Consider the following 24469-nt stretch of genomic DNA (forward strand, 5'->3'; position numbering starts at 1 on the left):
CGAGGATTTTCGTATAGTTTTAATTCTGTAGTTCCACTTACTGCACTGAAAAAGCACGCAGGGGAAAAAGAGAAGTTTTGCAGTTCAGAGATTTTGAAAGTAAGCAAGTGATGGATAATGATACAACCACATAAAAGTACACCATGTAACCTGTCAGATTTTTGCATAGTATGTTACAGAAAACTTCCCCGCCCTTTTCCCCACCCCCAAATCTCCTTCCCTGTCTAAACTTTTCAGTCAAGAGTATCCGTTCAGAGACACTATGGGCAATCACAGAGGGGTGTAAGTATCTACACAAACTGCACTTCTTTAACCTCAGAGGAATTTCTCCCATCTCCACCATGCTGATGAAATGAAGGCTCCTCCAGGCATGCGGGCGAATAGAACTGTACTGCACATCCTTCTTGTGGTGCTCTCTCTGGATCACTGTCAGGTTTATGGTAAGATGCTTTATCAATCTAATGTGACTTAAGTTACTAGCCTTCATAGAAAGCCGTGTACTCAAGTGATTTTCAGTGCAGTCTGGGTGAGGAGAAATTCAGACTGTGAAACTATGGTATGCTGGATTATGATGGAATAAGATACAGGACGTGAATCTAATAAGGTAAAATAACGAGCACATGGATTATGGATATTAAAACCAGGCCTCTAAGTTACTGTCTTGACTGAAATTCAGCTAATTGGTACGGGGATCTCTCCAGTTCCTGACCAAAGCCTCTGCCAGCTGTGCAAGGGTAGAACCCAAGCACGTTGTTAAAGTCCTAAAGTTCTACCAGGTGTGGTTTGACCCCAGAGTGCTGGCAGAGTGCTTGCATGTCCATACCTAGAAGTTACCAATGTGGCCTCAGTCACATGTCCTAAAAAATCCAGGGCTCTAATTTTCCTCTCACTTTCTGCAGTGAAACTGTTGACTTTAACAGTGGTTCTCCTGATTTATACCAGTATAAGGGAGAGCTGATCCCTGTATTTACAAAGACATTGTGCCTAATTCATCTATGATAATTTTTCTGAACTCAGTGGCATTACAACAGAGACTTTAGCCCATGGTGATTATGGAAAGAGAGGTTCTGGGTTATCTCACAAAGAAGAACAGCCCTTTAAATTTATCCTTTGTGTTCATGGTTAAAAAAAAAATTTAGTCAACGATGACAAAGACAAGCACATCTATTACAACTGCTTATTGCCTCTCATGTGTTTGCTACTTTTAATTCAGTCTGGATTAGTCCAGTCCATTCCATTTGTCCAAAATAGTGTGAAACAGTGCACATAATATGCTGTAAGCATTAAACTGATTTTGAATAGTTATGCTATGTTAACCTTAAAGTAGTATTTCCACCACTGCTATAATTTACTGCAAGGTACATAGTCGTAATATTGACGAAACACTCCTATTAATAGCATGAGACAACAAATTAAGTTAAAGTGCATGTCATTAGCAGTTTAGCCACAGATCATGGGAAAGTCAGAGGTGTGGGGTGAAGGACTTGCCCTGCCCGGTTAGCGATGTGATCGTCTCTACCGCTGACTCAGTGTGTGACTAGATTTTGGGCAAGTCACTTAATCTCTCAGTAATTTGTTTTACCCATTTTAAACTAACAACTATCTACCTCAAAGGTTTTGTGAGCTTCTACAGCTACTGACCATCTCCCTCAGGGCTCTGTGGAAGCCTACTCTTCCCTTCTTAAGCTTCCTTGTTGAACTTAGTGTCACTCTGCCATTGCCCACTCCCATGTCTAGCAAATGGCCAGTGTCTCAGATAATCACTTCTCTGCCTTATTCCACATGGTCCATGTGCATGGATCAGCCTCTCCAAATTCATCAGCCAGGCCCCTAGCCCCTCCACATTTAAGTCTTGTCAAAAATCTATTTCTGCTACGTGGGCTATAATGAATCTTGTTTTTGTTCCCTTTCCCTGACTCTACATCTAATGCTGTCTGTCTGTCCTTTGTGAACTCCTCAGAGCAGGGGCCATCCCTTCTTATGTACTTAGAAAGTGCCTTGCATATCATGCATGCATGCCAACAAATAACAGAAAGGCATCAGAAATATTACACAGTGCTGAAATTTGCAAAAGCAGTCTCCATTATTGCCCCATGATTTCACACGTTCATAACTTTCTGACACATTTACATTTTGGCCATGAATTTCTTATGCTTGTTCTTCGTCTAAAGGTGCATTTATCTGAAGAGTTTAAGCCAAATTGCTTCAGCCATTTTTGACATAGGACTGAAAATGTTTCCCCTCCCCTAACATGGACAAAAACTGACCCTTTTTGCCTCTACAGAGGCAGTTCACCATTGACACTTGATGTAAGGAGTCATCAGTAAGGAGTGTATGCTTTCTTAAATTTGGAAAAAGTAGTATTACCTCACAGGCACAAAATGTCAAATGAGTGGAAAATCTCTGAACATGCTCAGTATGCCTCTATTATTTTTAGCCTAATAAAACCACACCAACTCTGTGACATGAAAGTGTATTTTTTCCCCACCCAGCCTGATGGGCACAGGAACTGCTGCTCTCAAGCAGCTGCTGAGGCAATCTGCACAGAGAATACTATAAAAGTCTCCCTAAAACAGAGTCCTGCCAAAAGTATTGCCTTAACATCAGGGAAAGGAGAAGATTGGATGGAAAAAATGAAGGACTCATGGTTTTTGACTCTCATACCAGTATGGCTGCATTGTACACTACTCTGCAAATTCTAAACTTCTGTTAAAAAAACAATAACTTATTATCAAGCTGCAGCCAAAGTGATTTCTTTCCATGGTTGACATGACCTTGCAGAGAACTTTTACCAGCCAGAAAACAGCAACGACTGTCTATCAATCAAGCACCTCAATGGAAAGATGAATTTCAAACAGTAATTGTTATTGCTATTCACAGGAAAATTTCTCTTTGTAAATAAAGAAGTACATTGATGAAGCATTAAGAGAGCTCTGATAAAATTAAGCAAAGAAAGGCAAAAAATAAGCATCTAATAACAATATTAATTCAACCATGTTGCATTTGTGGAATATTTTGTGACTTTTTAAAAAATATCATATTGGATATTTAGCTATATAGAACACTACATTTGTGCAACATGACTGAGATAGTTCTGCTGTGGGAACCTTAAAGTGTGCACTCGTGTTTTATCCATTAGTCCACTCCAAACGTCAAGGAAATCAACTAGAAGAGTGCCTTCTGCAATGCTCCTCTCTTTGGTCCCCTTTCCCTGTATTGCAGATGGGAGCAGAAGCAGATTTGCGCACGAATTTCTCTCTCTCTCTCACTCTCTTTAAGGTAGCATATTAGCATAACAAATTAGCAGATGTCACTGCCACTCTATATTCTTTAAACCAGAGGCTCTCAACTTTTCTAACTACTGTGCCCCTTTCAGGAGTCTGATTTGTCTTGTGTACCCCCAAGTTACACTCACTTCAAACTACCTGCTTACAAAATCAGACATAAAAATACAAAAGTGTCACAGCACACTAGTACTGAGAAATTGCTTACTTTCTCATTTTGACGATAAACTTATAAAATAAATAAACTGGAATATAAATATTGTGCTTACATTGCAGTGTATAGAGCTGTATGATGTAAGTTAGGTCGACATAATTTTGTAGTGTAGACATGGCCTGAGTCTTTCTAGAGTGCCTCTTGCCATAGTACCTCTCTTGACACTTACAGCAGTGCAGCTGTGCTGCTGTAGTGGTTAATGAAGATGCTACCTATGCTGATGGGAGAGCTTCCCCTATCAGCGCAGGTACTCCACCTCCCCAAGAGGTGGTAGGTATATCAACAGGAGAAGCCCTCCCGTTGACATAGTGTTGTCGACACTAGGAATTCAGTTGGTGTAACTGCGTTACTCAGGAGTGTGGATTTTCCACGCCTATGAACAACATAATTATACGGACGTAAGTTTGTAGCGTAGACCAGGGCTGAGCATATAAAGAGTTTTACATATCAAGAACACAAATATTCAGAGAGTTGGCAAACTGGTTTTCCAAAATGTAAGATCACCCAAGCCCCAAACTTTTGTCCCAAACTTTATGTTTACATGTGATTTTGCAAAGGGGGGTTGGTTTGTGCCCTTTGTTGTTTCTTTATGATGTCTAAATGTGGCTCAGAAAGTTTGCTAAACAAACAAAAATGTTCTTGCTTTTGTTCTGCCTTAGAAATATCAATCATGTCATAGAATTTAAGGCTAGAAGGGATCACTGTATCCTCTAGACCAGGGTTTGGCAACCTTTCAGAAGAGGTGTGCCGAGTCTTCATTTATTCACTCTAATTTAAGGTTTCGCATGCCAGTAATACATTTTAACATTTTTAGAAGGTCTCTTTCTATAAGTCTATAATCTATAACTAAACTATTGTTGTATGTAAAGTAAATAAGGTTTTTAAAATGTTTAAGAAGCTTCATTTAAAATTAAATTAAAATGCAGAGCCCCCTGGACTGGTGGCTAGGACCCGGGCAGTGTGAGTGCCACTGAAAATCAGCTCACATGCCGCCTTTGGCACGTGTGCCATAGGTTGCCTACCCCTGCTCTAGACTGACCTCATGTACAGCACTGGCCACCAAACACCACACAGTCTGTTCTTAGAAACTAAGCAGCATCAAGTCTAATTAGTACTCAGATGGGAGACCACTTAGGTACTGGAAGACTCAGAAGGAATTGCTCTGCCCACCTAGTCAGTACCCCAGAATGGAACTAGGGGTTGCTAGCATTGCTCTTTTCTTTAGATAAAAGGTAAAAGCAAGCTCCTGGCCAGCTGTGGTTCTTAAAGGGAGTGATTTTTACAAGAGCACAGGATCTTGGCTTCACTGTTTTTGACAACGGATTCTTACATGACTCAAACGTAAACTAGCACCAGCTGTTAATTGAAAGATCAGGATGGTCAATTTTTAACACAACTAACTCAACCCATGGGTAGAAACTCTAAGTGTTGCTATATCTCAATTAATCAGATTCCACCTGCATGATTAATCATAAACACCCAGTTCTCCAGTTCTCCTTAATGTTTTCCAGGACAAAAACAAGGGTAAACAAAATTGAATTTCTAATGTAACCAAACGAACAACAAAACAAAATAAAAAAAGTAGGGCTGTCGATTAGTCGCAAGTTAACTGACGCGATTAACTCAAAAAAAATGTATCAAGATTAAAAAAATTAATTGTGATTAATCACACTGTTAAACAATAGAATACCAATTGAAATTTATTAAATATTTTTGGATGTTTTTCTACACTTTCAAATATATTGATTTCTATTAGAACACAGAATAGAAAGTGTACAGTGCTCACTTTATATTATTTTTGATTACAAATATTTGCACTGTAAAAATGATAAACCGAAGAAATACAGTAGTATTTTTCAATTCACCTCATACAAGTACTGTAGTGCAATCTCTTTATTGTGAAAATATAACTTACAAATGTAGATTTTTTTTGGTTACACAACTGCACTCAAAAACAAACAATGTAAAACTTTAGAACCTACAAGTCTACTCAGTCCTACTTCTTGTTCAGCCAATTGCTAAGACCAACAAGTTTGTTTACATTTACGGGAGATATTGCTGCCTGCTTCTTGTTTACAATGTCAGCTGAAAGTGAGAACAGGCGTTCCCATGGCACTTTTGTAGCTGCAGTTGCAAGGTATTTACGTGCCAGATATGCTAAACTTTCGTATACCCCTTCATGCTTTGGCCACTATTCCAGAGGACATGCTTCCATGCTGATGATGCTCATTAAAAAAAATAGTGTGTTAATTAAATTTGTGACTGAACTCCTTGGGGGCGAATTGTATGTCTCGTGTTCTGTTTTACCCGCATTCTGCCATATATTTCATGTTATAGCAGTCTCGGATGAGGACCCAGCACATGTTGTTCATTTTAAGAACACTTTCACAGCAGATTTGACAGAATGCAGAGACGGTACCAATGTGAGATTACTAAAAATAGCTACAGCACTCAACTCGAGGTTTAAGAATCTGAAGTGCCTTCCAAAATCTGAGAGGGATTGGAAGGGTGGAGCATGCTTTCAGAAGTCTTAAAAGAGCAACACTCTGATGAGGAAACTACAGAACCCGAACACCAAAAAAAAAAGAAAAGCAACCTGCTGGTGGCATCTGACTCAGATAATGAAAATGAACATATGTCAGTCCACTCTGCTTTTGATCGTTATTGAGCAAAACCCGTCATCAGCATGGATGCATGTCGTCTGGAATGGTGGTTGAAGCATGAAGGGACATATGAATCTTTAGTGCCTCTGGCACGTAAAGATCTTGTGACGCCAGCTACAACAGTGCCCTGCGAACTCCTGTTCTCACTTTCAGGTGACATTGTAAACAAGAAGCAGGCAACATTATCTCCTGCAAATTGTAACCAAACTTGTTTGTCTGAGTGATTGGCTGAAGTAGGACTGAGTGGTCTTGTAGGCTTTAAAGTTTGACATTGTTTCATTTTTGAATGCAGTTTTTTTTGTCCATAATTCTACATTTGTAAGTTCAACTTTCATGATAAAGAGATTGCACTACAGTACTTGTAAAAGATGAATTGAAATATACTATTTCTTTTGTTTTTTACTGTGAAAATATTTGTAATCAAAAATAATAATATAAAGTGAGCACTGTATACTATGCATTCTGTGTTGTAATTGAAATCAATATATTGGAAAATGTAGGAAACTTCCGAAAATATTTAAATAAATGGTATTCTATTATTGTTTAAGACAGCGATTAATCGTGATTGATTTTTTTAATCACGCGATTAATCACAATTAATTTTTTTAATCGTTTGACAGCCCTAAAAAAAAGCCTTTAAAGTATAAAGCATTGGAAGGAGGATTTTCCTCTCAGTGAGGTTATGGCATGTGCATTAATGTGAGTGGAGATATTTACCTCAGTGACACAACAGAAAAAAAAATATCCTTATTTATGAAGAATCCATTCTAGCCAGAAATTAAAGTTTGGATCTCTGCATCCAAAACATTAGAGCAATCAAATGATCTAAAAGAGTCTCTGCCTTTTGCAGTATAAGTTATTAGAGGACTACAAGGAGTAGTTTGATACACAAGCAATACATATTTTATAGATTCCTTTGTCCTCTTTGAAGTCTGGCATCCAAGTACTGATCATGTGTGGCCACCCCTGTTTAGCTTTTCAAGACACGAATTCCACTACATCTGACATCAACAGGCCAGCTTTTTCAAGGCCTCAACTAATGACTCTTGAATTACCATGCACTCACACATCTACAATATCATTTCTGGAGTTGGTTAGTTACACCACTATTGTGAACTGTTAATAAACCACAGCACAGGAAACAGGCAGAAATGTTCAAGAGATATACTCACAGTAAAAGGAAGGTGAGCATTATTCACTCTCAGTAAAGCTTGTAAGAGCTCATATAAACTCTGTATAACTGCACTAAAGTCCAGAGTTTCCCCTTGCTAATGGATACTCCGGTTAATAAAGAAAAAAAGTCTCCCACTTCCTAGGATGCTGTGTTTTATTTAGGCACTTAAACCAAAACAAATCAAAACCCGAAGGCTTACCTCAGACTACTTCTTCCCTGAGTCAGAGGCCCACTACTGCTTTTTAAAGAGAACCTGCAAAGAACTTTTCAAAAATTGGCCTTATGCCCCTTAATTACATATAAGGCAGGCCTGAAATATTTTTATGGTTGTTTTTTTTTACTGCTTGTTTTTCCGCTTAGAAAAACCTGGACTGTCAGATCTGATTTTCCACTGGCTTTGTGGAAGGGCTTTTGGGAGGTCTCAAAGCATATTCCTTGTAGGCTCCAACCATTTAACTGAAGGAGAGAGTATGCTGGATTTGAACAAAGACTTCCTTTATCCGAAGTGTTTAGTTATTGCAGTTAAATAGGTATAAACCAAAACCCAAAACTGGAGGAATTTTAAATAGTCTGTCCAAAATTGTCTTCCACTGCAATACCTCAGGTTTCACTCATCTGATTCTCATGATGTTACCATTGCACTAGCTCTCCACTCTTCAATAGCATCTTTCAGCCTAGACAGGAACTGAATCTTTAACATTAAAAACCAAGCAGACGTGGCTTTTTTAAGGTATACACACACGACATTATGCAGTAAAGAAACAAAAAAGGGTACAAGCCCATTTTCTTTTTGCAGATCACTATTAGCAGCAGCTGGGTGACCTTGGGCAAGTTACTTCCCTCCTCTGTGCCTCAGTGTCCCCATCCGTGAAATGGGGATAATGATACTGACCTCCTTAGTCAAGTGTTTTGAGATCTGTTGATGAAAAGCACTAGATGAGAGCTGGGTGTCATGTTATTACTATGCCTCACACTTATGGGCTGAAGGAAGTGGGCATGGGAGAGCAATCCTTCTGGCCTGTGAGGAGTCAGTTTTGCCTCCCCAGCACTCTCATCACTGCAGCAAGCCTGATTGTTGTGGTTTCCTACAAGTGACGCTGAATGAGCAAATAGCAGTACTTGCATTGCAGCCAAGGAGAGCATCCCACTTCTCTGAACATTGACATCAGACAGGAAAGAAAAGGATACTCCCATGTTCATCACTTTGTGCCTACAGAGTCCTATTTCTACAAACAAGGCAAAGAAATTGTTCCATAGTGAGGGCTTTCTGCTGCCCCAGCACTTGCTATTGTTCAAATATTAAGATAAAGATGTTTTGTAGTCACAAACACACACGCTTTTTTTAAAAAAGAGGGGAAAACGTGAATCACATTCTCCTGGCTGAGAAGCAGATGAAAACATTTTATTCAAACTTGATCTTTAAAAAAAATAAATCACCTTTTGGATGAGACAAAGTATGAGCACTCTCAATGCAAATGGAAATTTGTGTGAAGTTCAAAGCAAGTGAAACATTTGTGTTAAGCATGGAATGGCTCCTTCTGTCTTAACTGATAGCATTGCAGGGAGTTTACAGGAGGGGAATTTCCCTCGGTGATCATCTATGTAGGCTGGTTACATTTGGTCTGGAAAACTGAAGTCCTCAATCTCACAGCAGGTATGGCACAAGCAGCAGAAGTGCAAGTTTTCCATGTTTCAGTACCAACTTGCCTCCATCAGACTGCTTCTGTGTCAAGAGCTCCCTTTCCTGGCTTTTGCTTGTCAAACCCTGTTCAGGAAGACAGGACTGGATTAACTGTCTTGTGGGCCCGGGGCTATTAGATTTTGTCGGGCCCCTGGGGTTGGGAGTGGGCTCAGGGCTGGGGCAGGGGATTGGGGTGCAGCTCCAGCTGGGGGGGTGGGCTCTGGGCTAGGGGTGCAGCAGGAGGTTCGGGGTGCAGGCTCTGGGTGGGAGTTTGGGTGCAGGAGGGGGCTCCAGGCTGGGGTAGGGGTGAATGAGGGGGTGCACGGGCGGCTCCTGGTTGGCAGCACAGCAGGGTCCCTGGATCCCTGCCTGCCCTGGCTCTATGCTGCCCTGCTCCCCAAGGTGGCTGGCATGTCTGGCTCCTAGGCAGAGGGGCCGCCGCTCTGTGCGATGCATGCTGCCCATGCCCGCAGACACTGCCCCCACAGCTCCAGAGCTGCGGAGCCGGCACTGGGGGCAGCACGCAGAGATTCCCTGAATGCCCTTCGCCTAGGGGCCGCAGGGGCACATTGGCGAGCCAACACTCGCAGCTCCAGCCCCAGGGGATGGCACTGAGGCTCGGGGACTGGTATCCGGCCCGTGGTGCAGAGACTTGCTGCGGGTCGGATGAAAAGAAGCAGTGGGTCGCATCCGGCCCCACTTAGCCTGAGGCTCTGGGCTGCAGCCCCTAAAGCCCCTGCATTAATCCGGCCCTGCAGGAGGATAGCTCAGCAACCTCTTTAAGGGTCTGAGCCCAGCTAGGCTCATCCACACCTCTTTGCCACAATCCAGGGTGGTCCTTCCACTGCATCAGGGTATCTTGTCCCGTCCTAGATGATTATTTGGGTGATGTCTGCTTTTTAGTTAAAGACGTGGTTGAAACGGAATGTGGTTTTACAAACATTTACAGGAATTAATCTATGTTGTTCTTTAGTTCCCGCTTAGAAGAGAGTCCCCTCAGCTACATACATCATCCCTTAGGGAGTGTTTATGAAACGTTAATTGGCTGATTCTTTCTCAACTAATAGTGAATGGTGATGTTTTTATTTCTATACCACCATAAAAATGCATGATGATTTGCAGACAAGGAGAATACCACATCCCTGCACTGAAGAGCTCAAGATCTAAGGCCCTATTCCTCCAGAAAAGTCTGCGTGGGCAGACCGCCGCGAAGCTCACTGTAGGATCAGGAGCTAATTTACAACAAGACAGGGAAGTTATTGCTGGTGTGAAAGGGGAAAGAAGAAAGAAAAAGCTACAGAAATAATATAACAATGTTGCTTTTGCTACTGATGCCAAAGTAGTGAGGGTTACTAAAGGTTTGTGTTAAAGTTGTGTCAAAGGAAGGAAAGACTAGACTGCGTAGGCCTCCTAGAAAAATAGCTTTTGAAGAGAAAATGGCAGGAGCGGAGTTGGTTTGTGTTACTGACCATGGACAGCTATTTGGATGAAGGATAACACATTTAACATAAAAAGAAAAGGAGTACTTGTGGCACCTTAGAGACTAACCAATTTATTTGAGCATAAGCTTTCGTGAGCTACAGCTCACTTCATCGGATGCGCATCCGATGAAGTGAGCTGTAGCTCACGAAAGCTTATGCTCAAATAAATTGGTTAGTCTCTAAGGTGCCACAAGTACTCCTTTTCTTTTTGCGAATACAGACTAACACGGCTGTTACTCTGAAACCTGACATTTAACATATTTAGGGAAGAGCCATCAAGTATATGCAGTATCAGACAGGCTTACTACAAAAAATTATACAGCAAATTTAACATTCTGATATAGGCATCTGTCACACTCAGTGATAGCATCGAAAGGGCTGCTGGTAAGGTGTGATCATTGCAGGTATTTCTGGAAGATTATTATAGATGTTTTAATTGTTGTTCTGGTTGAAACTTTCTGCTTTCTAATTCTAGCTCTTTGTTTCTATTTTCAGACTATTCAGCCACGCGCAGCTGTTGTGCACTGCACACTAACAGTCTATTTGTATTTTCCTTTCCTCAGAAATGGAAGGGTCCGAGCTACAGACAAAGATGATGATCTCACTTTCTGATTTAGGCTCCATTCCTGCAAACGCTTTCACATGCGCTTAACTTAAAGCATATATTTAGCCCTATTGAGTTCAATGGGATTAGGACTGCATACATGCTTACAGTTATATATGTGTGCGATTGCAGGAGAATATTAAAAACAGATTAATATTTCGTAGGTTTAGAAGGTTAATAATTTATTTTATTCCAAGGCACCTGCTCTCAAAGTCCTCTGTGTGCCTTAAAAAAAGTAACCTGAAAACACAGTTTACAATAACTGGACACCACTATTAGATAGTAAGCTATTTGAGGCAAAGATTGTTTTTATTTTTGTATACAACACACTGGCAGCACGTTGTCATGACTAACCAAACCACCAGCACCTCAAATAAATCCAGAGTAGCAACAAAGTCTGAAAGGAAAAACGGGGGGGAACCCGTCCCCCCTAAACCCAACACACATAATTGTGTCCTTTCTTCCTGACAAATAGGATTCCAAATTCAGAAGTAAAATGTGAGGGGCAAATTACACAACAGTGGGAGGAAGTGGGTTTAAGGGAATCTAAACTGGCACCACATTCACATTCTTCCAGATGGTATGCTCAGCAAGTTACCATAGCTTAGACTCATTCATACATCATCTGTAAGGGCTTGTTAACACAGGGGGAGAGCGGGAGGTTAAATCCACAGCTTTTTGAGTTTATCTGCTTTGACCAGATTTGAGTATACACAATGCAATTTATTGTGAGCACTGACTCTGCACTTATCTCAAACTCTGGATTCCTCTTTCAAAGTGAACTAAACTTTGCTGTGAAGTGAGTTAGTCTAGTTTATTGTTCGTGTGCCCACAATGCTGCTAACTACTTTGGCAGTTTTCCAAAGGCTATACCACACCACAGTTACTGACCTGTCTACCTCTGTGCCCTGCCCTACTCTGGAGTCAAATTGATCAGATGTCCCCTTCCTTGTTTGGATTTAGGAGTGGTGGACAATGTTGGGGGAGAAATGAGGCCAGATTTAAGATACTTTCCCCCTCTCTATTTTTCAATTAATGCACAAAACCTCTAAGTTGTGTGAGAGCTAAGGGGGCTCTATACATAACACACATAACAGAAAACCACAAAAGCAAGGAAATGAAGAGTTAAGGCATCTAATAGTACATTTCTCCAATCAGAGAGGCACAGCTCACCAGTAGTGCAGCCAGCATAACCTTAACTCTGTCCCAATTTTGCAGAAACTGCATTTTCCATCAAAAATCATTTTGACAGAGAATTCTTGGCCTACTGTAATGTCACAGCTGGGCTAGATTTGAACCAATAGACAAAAGTTGCATCACATTACCAGTCTTCTGCAAGAGCCAGTTCTGTGTCCCTTGAGATGAAATAACCCATACTCTGTGCTCTATCTTCTTTCAGTGACCCATATAGAAATAATGAGGAGATCCCATAAAACCAGACAAGGCAGAGAATGGGCAATGACAGTCAGAAGAGTAACAGTAATACTAATTCACAGTAATAAAGCTATAGGGGGAAGAGACACTATGAAACAATGATAATCTTTCAGGTTTTTCTTCACTTCCAGGAGACATGACTGTGAACTGTACTGTTGAACTTCTGGTTACAAGAGGTTACAGATACCCGGGAAAACCTGGGGACTCCCTCAGTATAGAGTGTCCAGTGAAGTACTGCACAGAAAAGCCGGCCATGAACTGGTGCAAGATACAGGAGATGCACTGCTCACTTTTGAAAGATGGGCCAACCAGACATACAGCCTGGAAAGACGGGAATGTGTTTGTTCTGAACTTTGTACCTGTTCATAAGAACCACAGTGGATTATATCGTTGTCAAGCTACTGTGGGAAGTTTAAGGAGTGAGAGCCATGCAGTAGAAGTTCTTGTTCAAGGTAAGCATTAGAGGATAACTAGTTTTGAGGGAATTTCTCTTTATCAGAACTGATTCTAAAGGTTAAAAACTCATTCTACCTGGAAGTCTGTTTCTACAAACAAACACAGTATTCAGTGGCACAGTAGTAATCCAAGTGGCCTTCTAAACATGCTGACCTTTCCCATTCTGCTCCTGTTAATGTCTGCCTTCCCTCTTTACGGCTCTCTTAATGGTCATTAGGAAGAAATCACGAAAGACCCAAGAGGATCAGGAAAAGAAAAACACAGTCATGGGGGATTCTAAAACTCTTGGGATTTAGGATGATCCATGAAAGGCCAATCTAGTAATAACAAATACAAGTCAGTCAAAGCCAACGAAGGTCAGGAAAGGTACAGTCTGGTCACAAGCTGCACAAATCAGTCAAAATGCAAAAAGGTGCATGTTACTGGATAAGGTCAAGACAGTACAAGGAATGAAATGGCTTAGGAGAAAATCATGCTGAAGACAGTTGTCTTACAGAGAGCACAAAGGGAGCGTATGAGTTTGTGCTATGCCTCTCAAGTTTAGTACAGTCCCAGCAGCAAGAGGGATATGCTGCCCTTGGGATCCGGGCTTGGTGCGGTTCCCAGAAACAACTCAGAGGTTTCCTCTAATTCATGGCAGCTCTGCCTGGGTTGCTTATAAGCAGCTCTGCAACCACGAACTGCTCAGTATGGCTCCAGCACAGTCCTGGCCTAGTCCAGCTGTAAGGCTGTCTTACACAGTGCCTGCACCAGGAGAATTCTCTCCTAGCATGTTAAGGAGCTTTAATGGCCCCTGTTCATTGCTGCAGCAGTGTACATAGGGTGCAGGGATAGAGAAAATCCCTCACAGCATTTATTGCTGAACCTTGCGAGGAGGTTTAGCCTGTGCCCAGCTCACACTAGTCTCTTGGTGTGAGCGAAACTCTAATAGAAAGCGCTGAGCAAATAAGAAAAAAAAAAGTATTCACAAAAGTGTTTTGAAAAAGTGACATAATATCTATTTGCAGATGATTCACTTGCCTGGTTTTTTTAAATGTCAAAGAAGACTTTGAATAAAATGTATGTGTACTACTCAAGCAGCCTTAGGAAACAAATTCTGTGCCTTCCCACCAACTGCCTTCTTTCTTGTTTTGTTGTTCCCCTTAATCGAAAGTAGAAGTCATGGAGACTTCACTATAAGATTGATCTTTGAGTATGGAAAACATAACCGGGACATAAAGTTTACCAAGTTCTCAGCTCAGTTTCAATTCTTCTCCTGCTTTTCTTTTTCAGAAGTGACTACAAATGCCCCTACAAATCCACTATCAAGTAAGTTATGATCTTCTCTTGTAAAATAGGGGAACTATCTCGTATTTATATGACTGTGTGTGGGGAGGGTCATATATTTTTGAACATACTGAAATACTGTTTAACCTCATCACTAAATCACTGTTGCTCACACCATAGCTTGAATGCTTCACTTGGAACTAAACAGCCATCACCTATGCCAGAATCCCCTGCTACTGCTAATGCATGAATATATCAGCGTAAGCGAGACAAAGCGAATTAGACACTCCATCATAGTGTAACAGATTGTTCAGTTCACACACATTTCTCTCATACTGCGTAATACATGCTACTCATGCTGTTCCAGGAGTCACACTGTATCAGAATTGTAGTCTTTGATTAATTTACAGTGCAAATGGCACAAGGCACCAATAACAGGTTCTTTTACTCAGGTGACTACTTAAATATTTGTTAGAGGAAATGAGATTGGTGAATCACATATATAGAGACACGAAGACTTTATTTAGTACCCAAATGCAAGCAAGCAAGGATAATTACAGTCATAAAAAAGTCAGATGAGGATAGAAAAACAATTCCCTACAATGTGCATATTTACAACCTTATGGAGATCATCATGAGTGAAGAGGGAATGAATAGTACACGGAGAAGCACCGTAAGTGGGAGTGGTGACAAGATTTCCAGCCTGATGTTCCAACTAAGGACCGAGTGTACCTTTTTTATACATCTTTCCGCTACACCCACACATGTGTGGGACCTTATTTGATAAAGTCTCAGCACCCTGTCCTTGTAAAGCAGGTGTCAAAGGCTTGCTATGGGAAAGGGGTCACCAGTAAAAAAGTTTGAGTACCACTGTTGTATAGCATTCTAGGGGGCCAGTGTCAGAGTTCGGGCTACTTGCATGGCCAATTTGCGTCAATGTATTTCACAATAGTTTTGATGGGTAAACTTAGTTTTGCTGCATGGTTACATATACCAAAAAAGCCCCTAAAATGCTATTATTTTAAGTTTAGTCTATTCCTTTGCAGTTTACTTGTTTATCACAGGATACATATTGCTAAAAATTATAATTGTGGGTTAAGTACTTATGCTAAATATTTAAGCCTTATGCTATCTACTAGTCTCTGTTAGGTGTTAAACTTGTTGCAAAGCCTATTTCAACTATTTATACATGTTGTTCTTCCCTACTTACATTACAGCTTTAATATCCGCATTTATAAGCATGTTAGCTTTTAACATATAGATTATAGTTTAAACACAAGTATAAACCTTCCAAGATCAGTTTGGGGTCAAGGATCAACAGAACATAAACAACATCTTAAAGAGTGGTAGTGGACAATAATTACCCAAAGCCATAATTTGTTGAGGCCTATTCAGTGGTGTCACACCCACACACTATGAAGGGCCATACACTCTATAACCAATGATGCACAGCTGTGACCTTGTCAACAAAAGAGGATGTGTGCACCCTATACATTACATGGGTTTTAAAATAGATACGGGGGAAATAATCTTTACTATCTTTGTCACCCTCATTTAACATACTGTTCTCTTGAAATATTACAGGCAGCAAAGGTACAAAATCTCATAGTTCCCCACCAATCTGACTCCTCTGCCAGACCTTCTACTTTCTAAGCTTTTCCTCCTGCCGTCCCTTAAAGGGAACCCAAAGCTCCTGAGTCCATAGTTGTGCACCTATATATGTGGCCTGATTTCCAGAAGTTCTGAGCACCCAGCAGCTCTCATAGACTTCAGTGGGAGTTGCTGGGTGCTCAGCACTTCTGAAAATTAGGCTGGTGCTAAAGTCTGGACTCAGGAGCCTGTCTTTAGGAATCCATTTCAGAAAGTCTTGGGCTTTGAGTTTAGTTGAGAAACAAATAAAATGGAACCTCCCAAGTTAGTTTTTTCTATGCTGCAAAAAGTATAGGAAATGAAAAAGAGAAGAGGAGGAGAGAATCTGGAGCAGAAAAAGGAAGTTTTGAGCAGCCCCAACCCTAATCCCCGTTAGAATTTCAGACAGCCTTTCACCCCTCACTAAATATATTTCTAATGAATACTTCAAAATGCTTGGTTAACTAGCTTAATTCAAGTTATTCTAAAAAATGTGTGGTTAGCAGATTAAACAAATTGGTACATTGAATTTATGAACTAATCGGATGGCTCAGAATAATCCAGCCAACATCCTATATCATGTACTAATAAATCTTAGAGCAATTTGCAGGTGCCACTAATGTCACAGAAGCTCCTCAAGGACCTAGCAGCAACAATAAGAAGTGGATTATTTATGCCCTATCATCTCTGGGGGCATTGTGTCTCCTCATCCTTATCTGCTTATGCCTGTTGTGTTGTCTGCGGTGGCACTCAGGTGAGCTCTCATACCACCTCCTGTTCTTCCTTGTGCTCCTGCGGGCAGAGTCATTTTTTCTTCTTTGGTTTCCACTATTTAAAACGTCTTCTTTAAGTACTGTTAAAATGTCTGAGAACAATCATCCCCAACTGACAGTTGAGCTAGAACATGGCCAAGGCCTAGCTGGTTATGATGATGATTTTTTGGCAGTTTTATTTGTCACCCGTGCTATTCTCATCTAGCAATAGTGCAATAGTTATGGATAAAATAAGAACCCACCCAAACCTCAAACTCCACTTCTTTAATAGTTTGAAACACTGTGATTTGCTCTTTGTCTCTCCCTATCCCCATTTTACAGAAAAGACATTAAACAAGAGTCTTGACCACTTTATCCCTTGCTACAGTTCATAAGAATGGGAGAGTTAACCTTGCAGTCCTGATCACACTCCAACTAATTACATTCTGCTTCCCTAATTTCCCTTTGTATTTTCAATTAGATACAATATTATTCTTCCCTTCTAAAATGTAGTGTCTTGGGCTGTTACAAAGATGCTATCTTCCACCTCAGAAATGGAACCTACAGTTCCACTACATTGTCATTTCAGTGGTGGGAAATGATGGGTCATTTCCCTTACCTATTTCTCAGTGGCTTTCTGAGGGTTAGTTGGTTAATATTCGAAAAATGCTTTGAGACTTACCAGTGAAAGGTGCCGTAATTGCCTACTAGGTGGCTCAAGTTTATCGAGTGTTTTCCATGCCTGATGCCTATGGCTAGTATGTTCTTGTTTATGACTAGAATCGCCTCCCCTCCAGGTAATCTAGGAGAATCTCTCCCCCCCCTCCGCTCCCCAATATACTAGGAAGATATTTTTTCCACATTTCTGGGGCTATGGAGGGACAGTCATATTTCTCAATAAACTGTAGAATATGTTTATTACCCTTTGTCAAAATAGATCTTCCTGAATCCAACCTGGGCATACTCTAACTGGATTTTCATGTTTTGAGGTGTATCCAGTAAGGAAAGGGGTATTTTACTGATGTCCATTAACCCTTTTCTACTAGCAGAAAAACAATTCTCACAGTTGTTTTATTGATACACCATCTTCTTTTCTTTTTCTCTCCAGTGAAACCCAAGACAACCCCAGTAACCTCACAGAAGGAAATGAACATGGTGTGTTTGAGCTCTGTGCTACCAGGCCTTGTCATATCCTGTATTGAGTGCTGACAGAGTGCTTAGTATTGTACAAACATATAGGAAGACAGTCCCTAGCTCAAGGAACTAACAGTCTAAATAAAAGACAGAGAATACCCCTCAGTCATGTAACACCACATAGGCTGAAGTTGCAAAGTTCAAGTGAAGTAGTTTTGTTTTATTAGTCCATGTTCTATAGTTGTTGGGTCGCAGCTGTATAAGGACTAGCGGAAGAAAACTGCTTTGAATAGGGTTTTGAAGGGACAGAGGGATGACATTTCAAGTATATGGGAAGTGCGGAAGCAGATGCAAAGAGGATACAGATGGGGTTTTTACGACAAGAGCCTGGAAAGGGAAGTAGAAATGTATAGAAGCAGAGATCCTGGTAAGGTTGGAGCTGGGTAATGCAGTGAAGGTGAGGACAAGAAGTTTGAACTTGACATGGAAAGTGAAAGAAAATTTTTTAAAAAAATGTGGCTATATGTATTACCGTAGCAGTTAGGAACCCCAGTCGTGGACCTGGACTCCATTGTGCTCGGCATTGTACAAAGGACAAAAAAAAAAGACGGACCCTTCCCAAAAGATCTTATAGTCTAAGTGTAAGACAAGAGGCAATAAATGGGTACAGACAGGTGGGTACCAGGAAACCATATTCATTAGTATGACAGGCAATGGCCTCAACGCACCAAGAAGCCAGAGGCCAGTGATCCGATCAGAGTAGCAAGCGAAGGAAGATAGCATTAGCAGCAGCAGCATTCTCTGCGGACTGCTGGGGGACTAGAAATGACAGTAGGCAGCCAATGTGGAGTAGATTGCAGTAAGCAAGGTGAGGGAAGACAAAGTGGGAAGGAGTGAGAGGGAAGAGTGGATTTCAGAAATGTATAAGAGGAACGGATAAATTTGGAGAAAAGAGAGACATGGAAGAAAAAAAAGGAAAGACAGGAGTCACATTCAATAACTTAACAGGCTGATATAGAAGATGGCACAGCTGTCAAAGGTGATGGAGAAAAGAAGGGAGAGGGGTAAAAAGTAAAGAAGGGGCGTTTCAGTTTTGTCACTGTGAGCTTGATTTGTCAGTGGAACAGCCCAGAGACGGCATAAATGTGATATTGCAATGAGGGGAAGAAGGCAAGAGATTTGTGAATCACCCACCTAGTGATGGTAGCTGAAACTGTGAGACTGGATGACCTTGCCTAGTGAGAGTACAGAGGGATAAGTGGAGGGGACAAAGGACAAAACCCTGAGACAAAAGGAGAGGGGAGAAAGGGAGAAGTTACTCATGGAAAAAACAGAAAGATGGTGGAGAAGAAGGAGAAAATTAAAGCCCATGGAGGAGAAGTGTCAAAAAAAACAGTTTTCAGAGTAACAGCCGTGTTAGTCTGTACTCGCAAAAAGAAAAGGAGTACTTGTGGCACCTTAGAGACTCACCAATTTATTTGAGTATAAGCTTTCGTGAGCTACAGCTCACTTCATCGAAAGATGAGTGAAGAAAAATGGTACTTAAATGTGGCCAGCATGAGGTCATGTGACACTTGCACGGACTGTTCCAGAGGAGTTGAAAGGTCATAAACCAGACTGCACAGGATTCAACAGGGTGTTATAGGAGAGAAGATTGAGATAGCAGGAACAGATGTCCCACTCAAGGAGGGAGATGGAATTTAGGTGGATAGGCAAGTGGGGTCCTAAGGAGGGTTTCTTTAGGAAAAAATATATGAGTGAACTTGTAAGCAGACAGAGATGCTGGACAAGGGATGAAAGAAGGAAAGACAGATTCGGAGATGGAAGGATGGGGGCAAATAGAGAGAGTCTTGCAATGTGAGACTGGATGGGTGATGGGCAGGCAGAGCCATGGAAGTGAGAGGCACAAAACGAGTGAGTTAGGAGAGCTCCTGTAATGCGATGTTCAATTTTACCCTGAAACTGATGAGATCACATGGAGAGAGGGTAAGGGGGAAAAGAAAGGAGACAGAGAGTTTGGGAAGGGAAGTAAAGGTAGAGAAAGGCTTAAAGATGCAATGATTTCTAACTTTATCCCATAATTTGGTGCATTACCCGAAAGTATATTCCAGGGAACCTGGTTGTCCACCTTTGCTCCAACGTTTATCCATCATTTTTAATGCAATTTTGAAGTGGTAGAGCCCACCTGAATGAAACCTTATGCCGCATCTCTGTTACATCTCACATGTGTGCTTTGTCCACCCGACACACATCTAATACACAGTTCCACACAGAGCTGAACACCATTCTGTTCTCTTGCAGGTCAGCAGAGCTACATGTGCTCCATACCACACCGATAGGACCACGCATGCCCCCAGTGAAGGATCGACACTTTACTATTGCTCCATGGCTAGCCTGCAGCAGCCATTGGATGACAGCACAATTTATGATAATCATGTCCCTCACTGGAATGGTAGCAGGGCAGCAACTGGCAATGCCTGTGACAGTGCTGCTGTTGATTCCTACCAGCCCTCATCTGAGAGCGAAGATGTCCTTGTTTATGCTTCATTAAACCATTCTAGTATTATAGAAAAGCTCCCGAGAAAGGAGCAGAATGTGGAAATTGAACTTACAGAATATGCCACCGTTTGTGTGAAGAAATAGCCCTGGCAATGACATCTCTTTAACTCGGCCAGCACCGTAACGGTCCATGTCCTGCAGTGACTCAAGCGTTACAGCAGGAACATAAGTACACCTTCTTCTAAACAAAGAGGAATTCTCATCAATAAAAGCATACTGATTCTTATGATATGTTCTGGAATTCACATTTAAGCGAAGCCCATGTTCGTGGTTGGATATTAGCAACCACATGTTTGTTATCTTCCACATGGATTCATTTGAAGCTTTCATATTCCAGGAACGTCCCCTGCTCTGATCAAGGCACTGCCCAGAACAAAGTCAGAGTTTGGACAGGATCAATAAAAACTGAATAATAAAGGTTAGGAGCATTGGAAAAGAAAACAAATTTAAAGGACAATGAGCTCTATTAGGTCCACTGGGGGAAATTATGAATTATTTTTGTTGAAGAAAATTTTTGACAATAAGAATTTTGCTTGAAGAACATATTTAAGCATAAGACTTATGCACCACTGGGAGGTGTTCTGTGACTATGAAGAACATATTAACCTGCTACTAACTAAAAAGCAAGCTAATGGGTTTTTTTTGTTTTTGTTCTCAACCAGCAGCCTATCCCCATCAGTGTAGGTAGGGTTATCTAGACAGTATGAAAAAAAATATAAAAGAAAGAGATCATATTTGCAATGACAGACAAAAAAATAACTATGTGAGGTTAAAGAGGCAACAAAGAGGAGGAATGTATTGATAAACTGCAGGATACACAAACAGGGTAATAGATGCATACATTAATTTATGCATTTACAGATAAACAGATGTCGTGTTGATAAGACTCATTACAGATGCATGGATGGCTCAGTCTGTTCAGATGGAAGCATAGACTATAGGTCAGGGTTTCTCAAACTGGGGTTTAGGACCCCTCAGGGAGTCACAAAGTTATTATATGGGGGGTCGTGAGCTGTCAGCCTCCACCCAAAACCCCGCTTTTTATCCAGCATTTATCATGGTGTTAAATATCTAAAAAAGCGTTTTTAATTTTTTTGGGGGGAGGGGGCGGTTGCACTCAGAGTCTAGCTATGTGAAATGGGTCACCAGTACAAAAGTTTGAGAACCAGTGCTATAGGTGAACATGGAATTCATTTTTCTGTGGAAAATTCATTTCTGTGGAATTCATTTTTCTGTGGAAGCCAAACACCAGCAGTTTGCTGAATGCTGCTGTTCATCTTCTTACATGTAAAATGAACGGCCACCGTATCACCCGATTCTCACACAGCTCTACTAGCTTCCCATTTAGTTTATACCAACTGATTTCCCCCCACCTCTGATTTCATGTTTAACTGTACTGTTTATTTATGTGGAGAGCCTGGGACATGATTGCATGAAAGATATTACACAAGACCAAGAGGTATTGTGCTGCTGAGGTGATAAACAAACAGGAAAAAGGAGTAAGTGTATATCTACACAGCAAAGAAAAACCTGTGGCTGGCTCGTGCCAGCCAACTCAGGCTATGGGGCTGTTTCATTGCTGTGTAGACTTCCAGGCTCAGGCTGGAGCCTGAGCTCTGGGACCCTCCCACCTTGCAGACATAGCCTAAGTGTCAGTTTATTTATTTCCTATAAATATTTCATTTGTGAACAGGCTGATTTTTTATTTATTCACTTTTCCATAACTATTTGATTAACAGTGTATGTGGTCAAATTTCAGCGTATAGGTTGTTCACAAATCGTTCCCTTAAAACAGTGTTTCCCAAACTTGGGACCCTGCTTGTTCAGGGAAAGCCCCTGGCTGGCCGGGCCGGTTTGTTTACCTGCCGCGTCCGGAGGTTCGGCCGATCGCAGCTCCCACTGGCTGCGGTTCGCCGCTCCAGGCCAACGGGGGCTGCGGGAAGTGGCGCAGGCCGAGGGACATACTGGCCACTGCTTCCCGCAGCCCCCATTGGCCTGGAGCAGCGAACCATGGCCAGTGGGAGCCGCGATCGGCAGAACCTCCGGACGCGGCAGGTAAACAAACCGGCCCGGCTTTCCCTGAACAAGCGGGGTCCCAAGTTTGGGAAACATTGCCTTAAAGTATTCATAATTGGCTTTCCTGGGATTCTGATTGGTTATTTAAGTCACATGATACTGCTTTTGTTCGCCGACTAAAAGATGGAACTTTTTTGAACAGGATAACAATGAATGATGAGGAATGAATGTTCTTACTCAGGCTTGATCAGCTTTTATTGGCAAGTAAGTGTGGGTAAGTAGCGTACAAACAGCTTTTCTCCAAACACTGGCACAAACAAAAAGCCATTCATGTCAAACTTTGTGAATACAAAGGGGACACCAGAATGCCATTTTAAATTTGAAAGAATGCTTGCAACTTTGGTTTACGCCATTTGATCAGCTCTTGCTTGGATACCATGCATCTGGTGCTGCAAAAAATGTACTTAGGAAGAAAATTACTCATAGCAATATTCGTATCAACAGATTAGTGCTGCAACAATGAGAGTCTTCTAGCTTGGTTAAAATTCAGACCACAATTCAAAAGGAAGGATGTACTACTTCTATCGTTCGCAGGGTGCAAGTAACATACCAGATGATTTGTGCTCAAGTTAATGGAAAAGAGAAATGCTTGTATCTTATCTCTGTACTATGTCAACTAGCACCACAGATATTAATAGATTCTTGATCATTCTTTTCCATTGCTAATAAAGAATATTTATTATTCTTATGGTACATTCTTGTGTGTTAATTTCACCTGCCTGAGCTAAATCTGCAGCGCTAACAAAGCTCTCATTGAAGTCAGCGGCAGTTTAGCCTGCATAAAGATTACAAGATCAGGTCCTTAGTTTTTAAACAAACACAAGCCATAAATCATTGCTCTCCTTTGTTAAAATAGAGGTAACCACACACAGTTAATTTATTTGCCAGAAGAATTTTACTATAAAATGTTCTGTTTTATGCTGAGCCAGATGAAATAGTATCTATCTTATCCTGGGAGAGGGGCCACTGAATTCAATGGGACTGTCATGGAGTAAGGTACACTCCTTAGGCTGGCAGAAGTGGGCCCCTAATGACATCAGGTGTTCAGTTAATGAAAGTAAAATGCTTTTCGTGAGCTACAAGTAACTAGGGTGACCAGATTCCAAGTGTGAAAAATTGGGATGGGGGTAATAGGTGCCTATATAAGACAAAGCCCCGAATATTGGGACTATCACTATAAAATTGGGACATCTGGTCACCCTATAAATAACTATCACAGGGGGCGTAGTTACATGCGTCTCTGGAGTGAGTTCTGCCATGTTCGTCTCAGGAAGCATGTGAAAATGGGAAGCAGAAACTGCCATTAAATAAGATGCAGGTGCAAGACTGGGAGCTGTGGGTTAGTGTGCTCCCTGCAGCCCCACGTTTGCTTTGGAAAGTAAGATCTCTGCATATAAACAGGAAGTGCCTTACCACCAAATTTGCTAACTGCAAAAAATAGTAAAAGGAGCTGGCATGCACTTAAAATGGGTTTGGTTTTTAACAGAAGACCAGACATCCTGAAGCAGTGAAATGTAAAGAGCTGAGAGCACCTACTATTTAAGATGGAAATAATCTGTGCAGATAAAATGCAGTCTGCTCAGCCTCCATGGGCCTTTCTTCTCCTGGGAAAGATTGAAACTGATTTCCATTTTCAGTTAATCCTGTAACGTGCCATGGCTCCTAATCCAAAACCAGAAGGACTATCCCATTCTCTGGTTCAGGAGTTAGTATATTCTGTTTTAATATCTACAGCACATGCCAATAATTCAATCAATCATTTTTAAGGCTCAGCTGAGAGCCCCAGAGACTGATATACTTTAGTTTTTTAAGGGTATATCTACACTGCAATTTAACACCTGTGGCTGGCTCATGTCAGCTGAATCAGGCTCACGGGGCTCGGGCTATGGGGCTATAAAACTGCAGTGTAGATAGTTGGGATTTCTGGGACCATACAAGCGAGGGTAGGGTCCCAGAGCCTGAATGTCTACACTGCAATTTTATAGCCCTGCAGGCCAAGTCCTGCAAGCTTGAGTCAGCTGACACAGGCCAGCCACGGGTGTTTAACTGCAGTGTAGACATA

General features: G+C 41.4%; 1 protein-coding gene across 2 annotated transcripts; it reads left to right on the forward strand.

Annotated features, from left to right (window-relative positions):
• The first annotated feature begins 237 nt into the window (after positions 1–237).
• On the forward strand, positions 238–23100 carry BTLA (B and T lymphocyte associated). Of its 2 annotated transcripts, none has more exons than XM_037907152.2 (6): positions 238–440; positions 12649–12987; positions 14264–14299; positions 16485–16640; positions 17747–17793; positions 20074–23100. In XM_037907152.2, the coding sequence occupies exons 1-6, from the start codon at positions 353–355 to the stop codon at positions 20413–20415; spliced, it is 1008 nt and encodes a 335-aa protein (XP_037763080.1). In that variant the 5' UTR covers positions 238–352; the 3' UTR covers positions 20416–23100. The 2 variants fall into 2 exon arrangements, with proteins under 2 accessions (XP_037763080.1, XP_027675835.2); XM_027820034.3 differs by having other exon boundaries at positions 12667–12987.
• The last annotated feature ends 1369 nt before the right edge of the window (positions 23101–24469 follow it).

Source organism: Chelonia mydas, chromosome 1, assembly GCF_015237465.2.
Source record: "Chelonia mydas isolate rCheMyd1 chromosome 1, rCheMyd1.pri.v2, whole genome shotgun sequence".
Taxonomy (NCBI): domain Eukaryota; kingdom Metazoa; phylum Chordata; order Testudines; family Cheloniidae; genus Chelonia; species Chelonia mydas.

Excerpts from the sequence above, each read along its gene's own strand:
- BTLA (XM_037907152.2), top strand. The coding sequence starts at position 353 with ATGAAGGCTCCTCCAGGCATGCGGGCGAATAGAACTGTACTGCACATC. Across the intron at positions 12,988-14,263 it reads AGTAGAAGTTCTTGTTCAAG|AAGTGACTACAAATGCCCCT; the intron begins GTAAGCATTAGA and ends TTTCTTTTTCAG. Across the intron at positions 14,300-16,484 it reads CCCTACAAATCCACTATCAA|AGCAATTTGCAGGTGCCACT; the intron begins GTAAGTTATGAT and ends AATAAATCTTAG.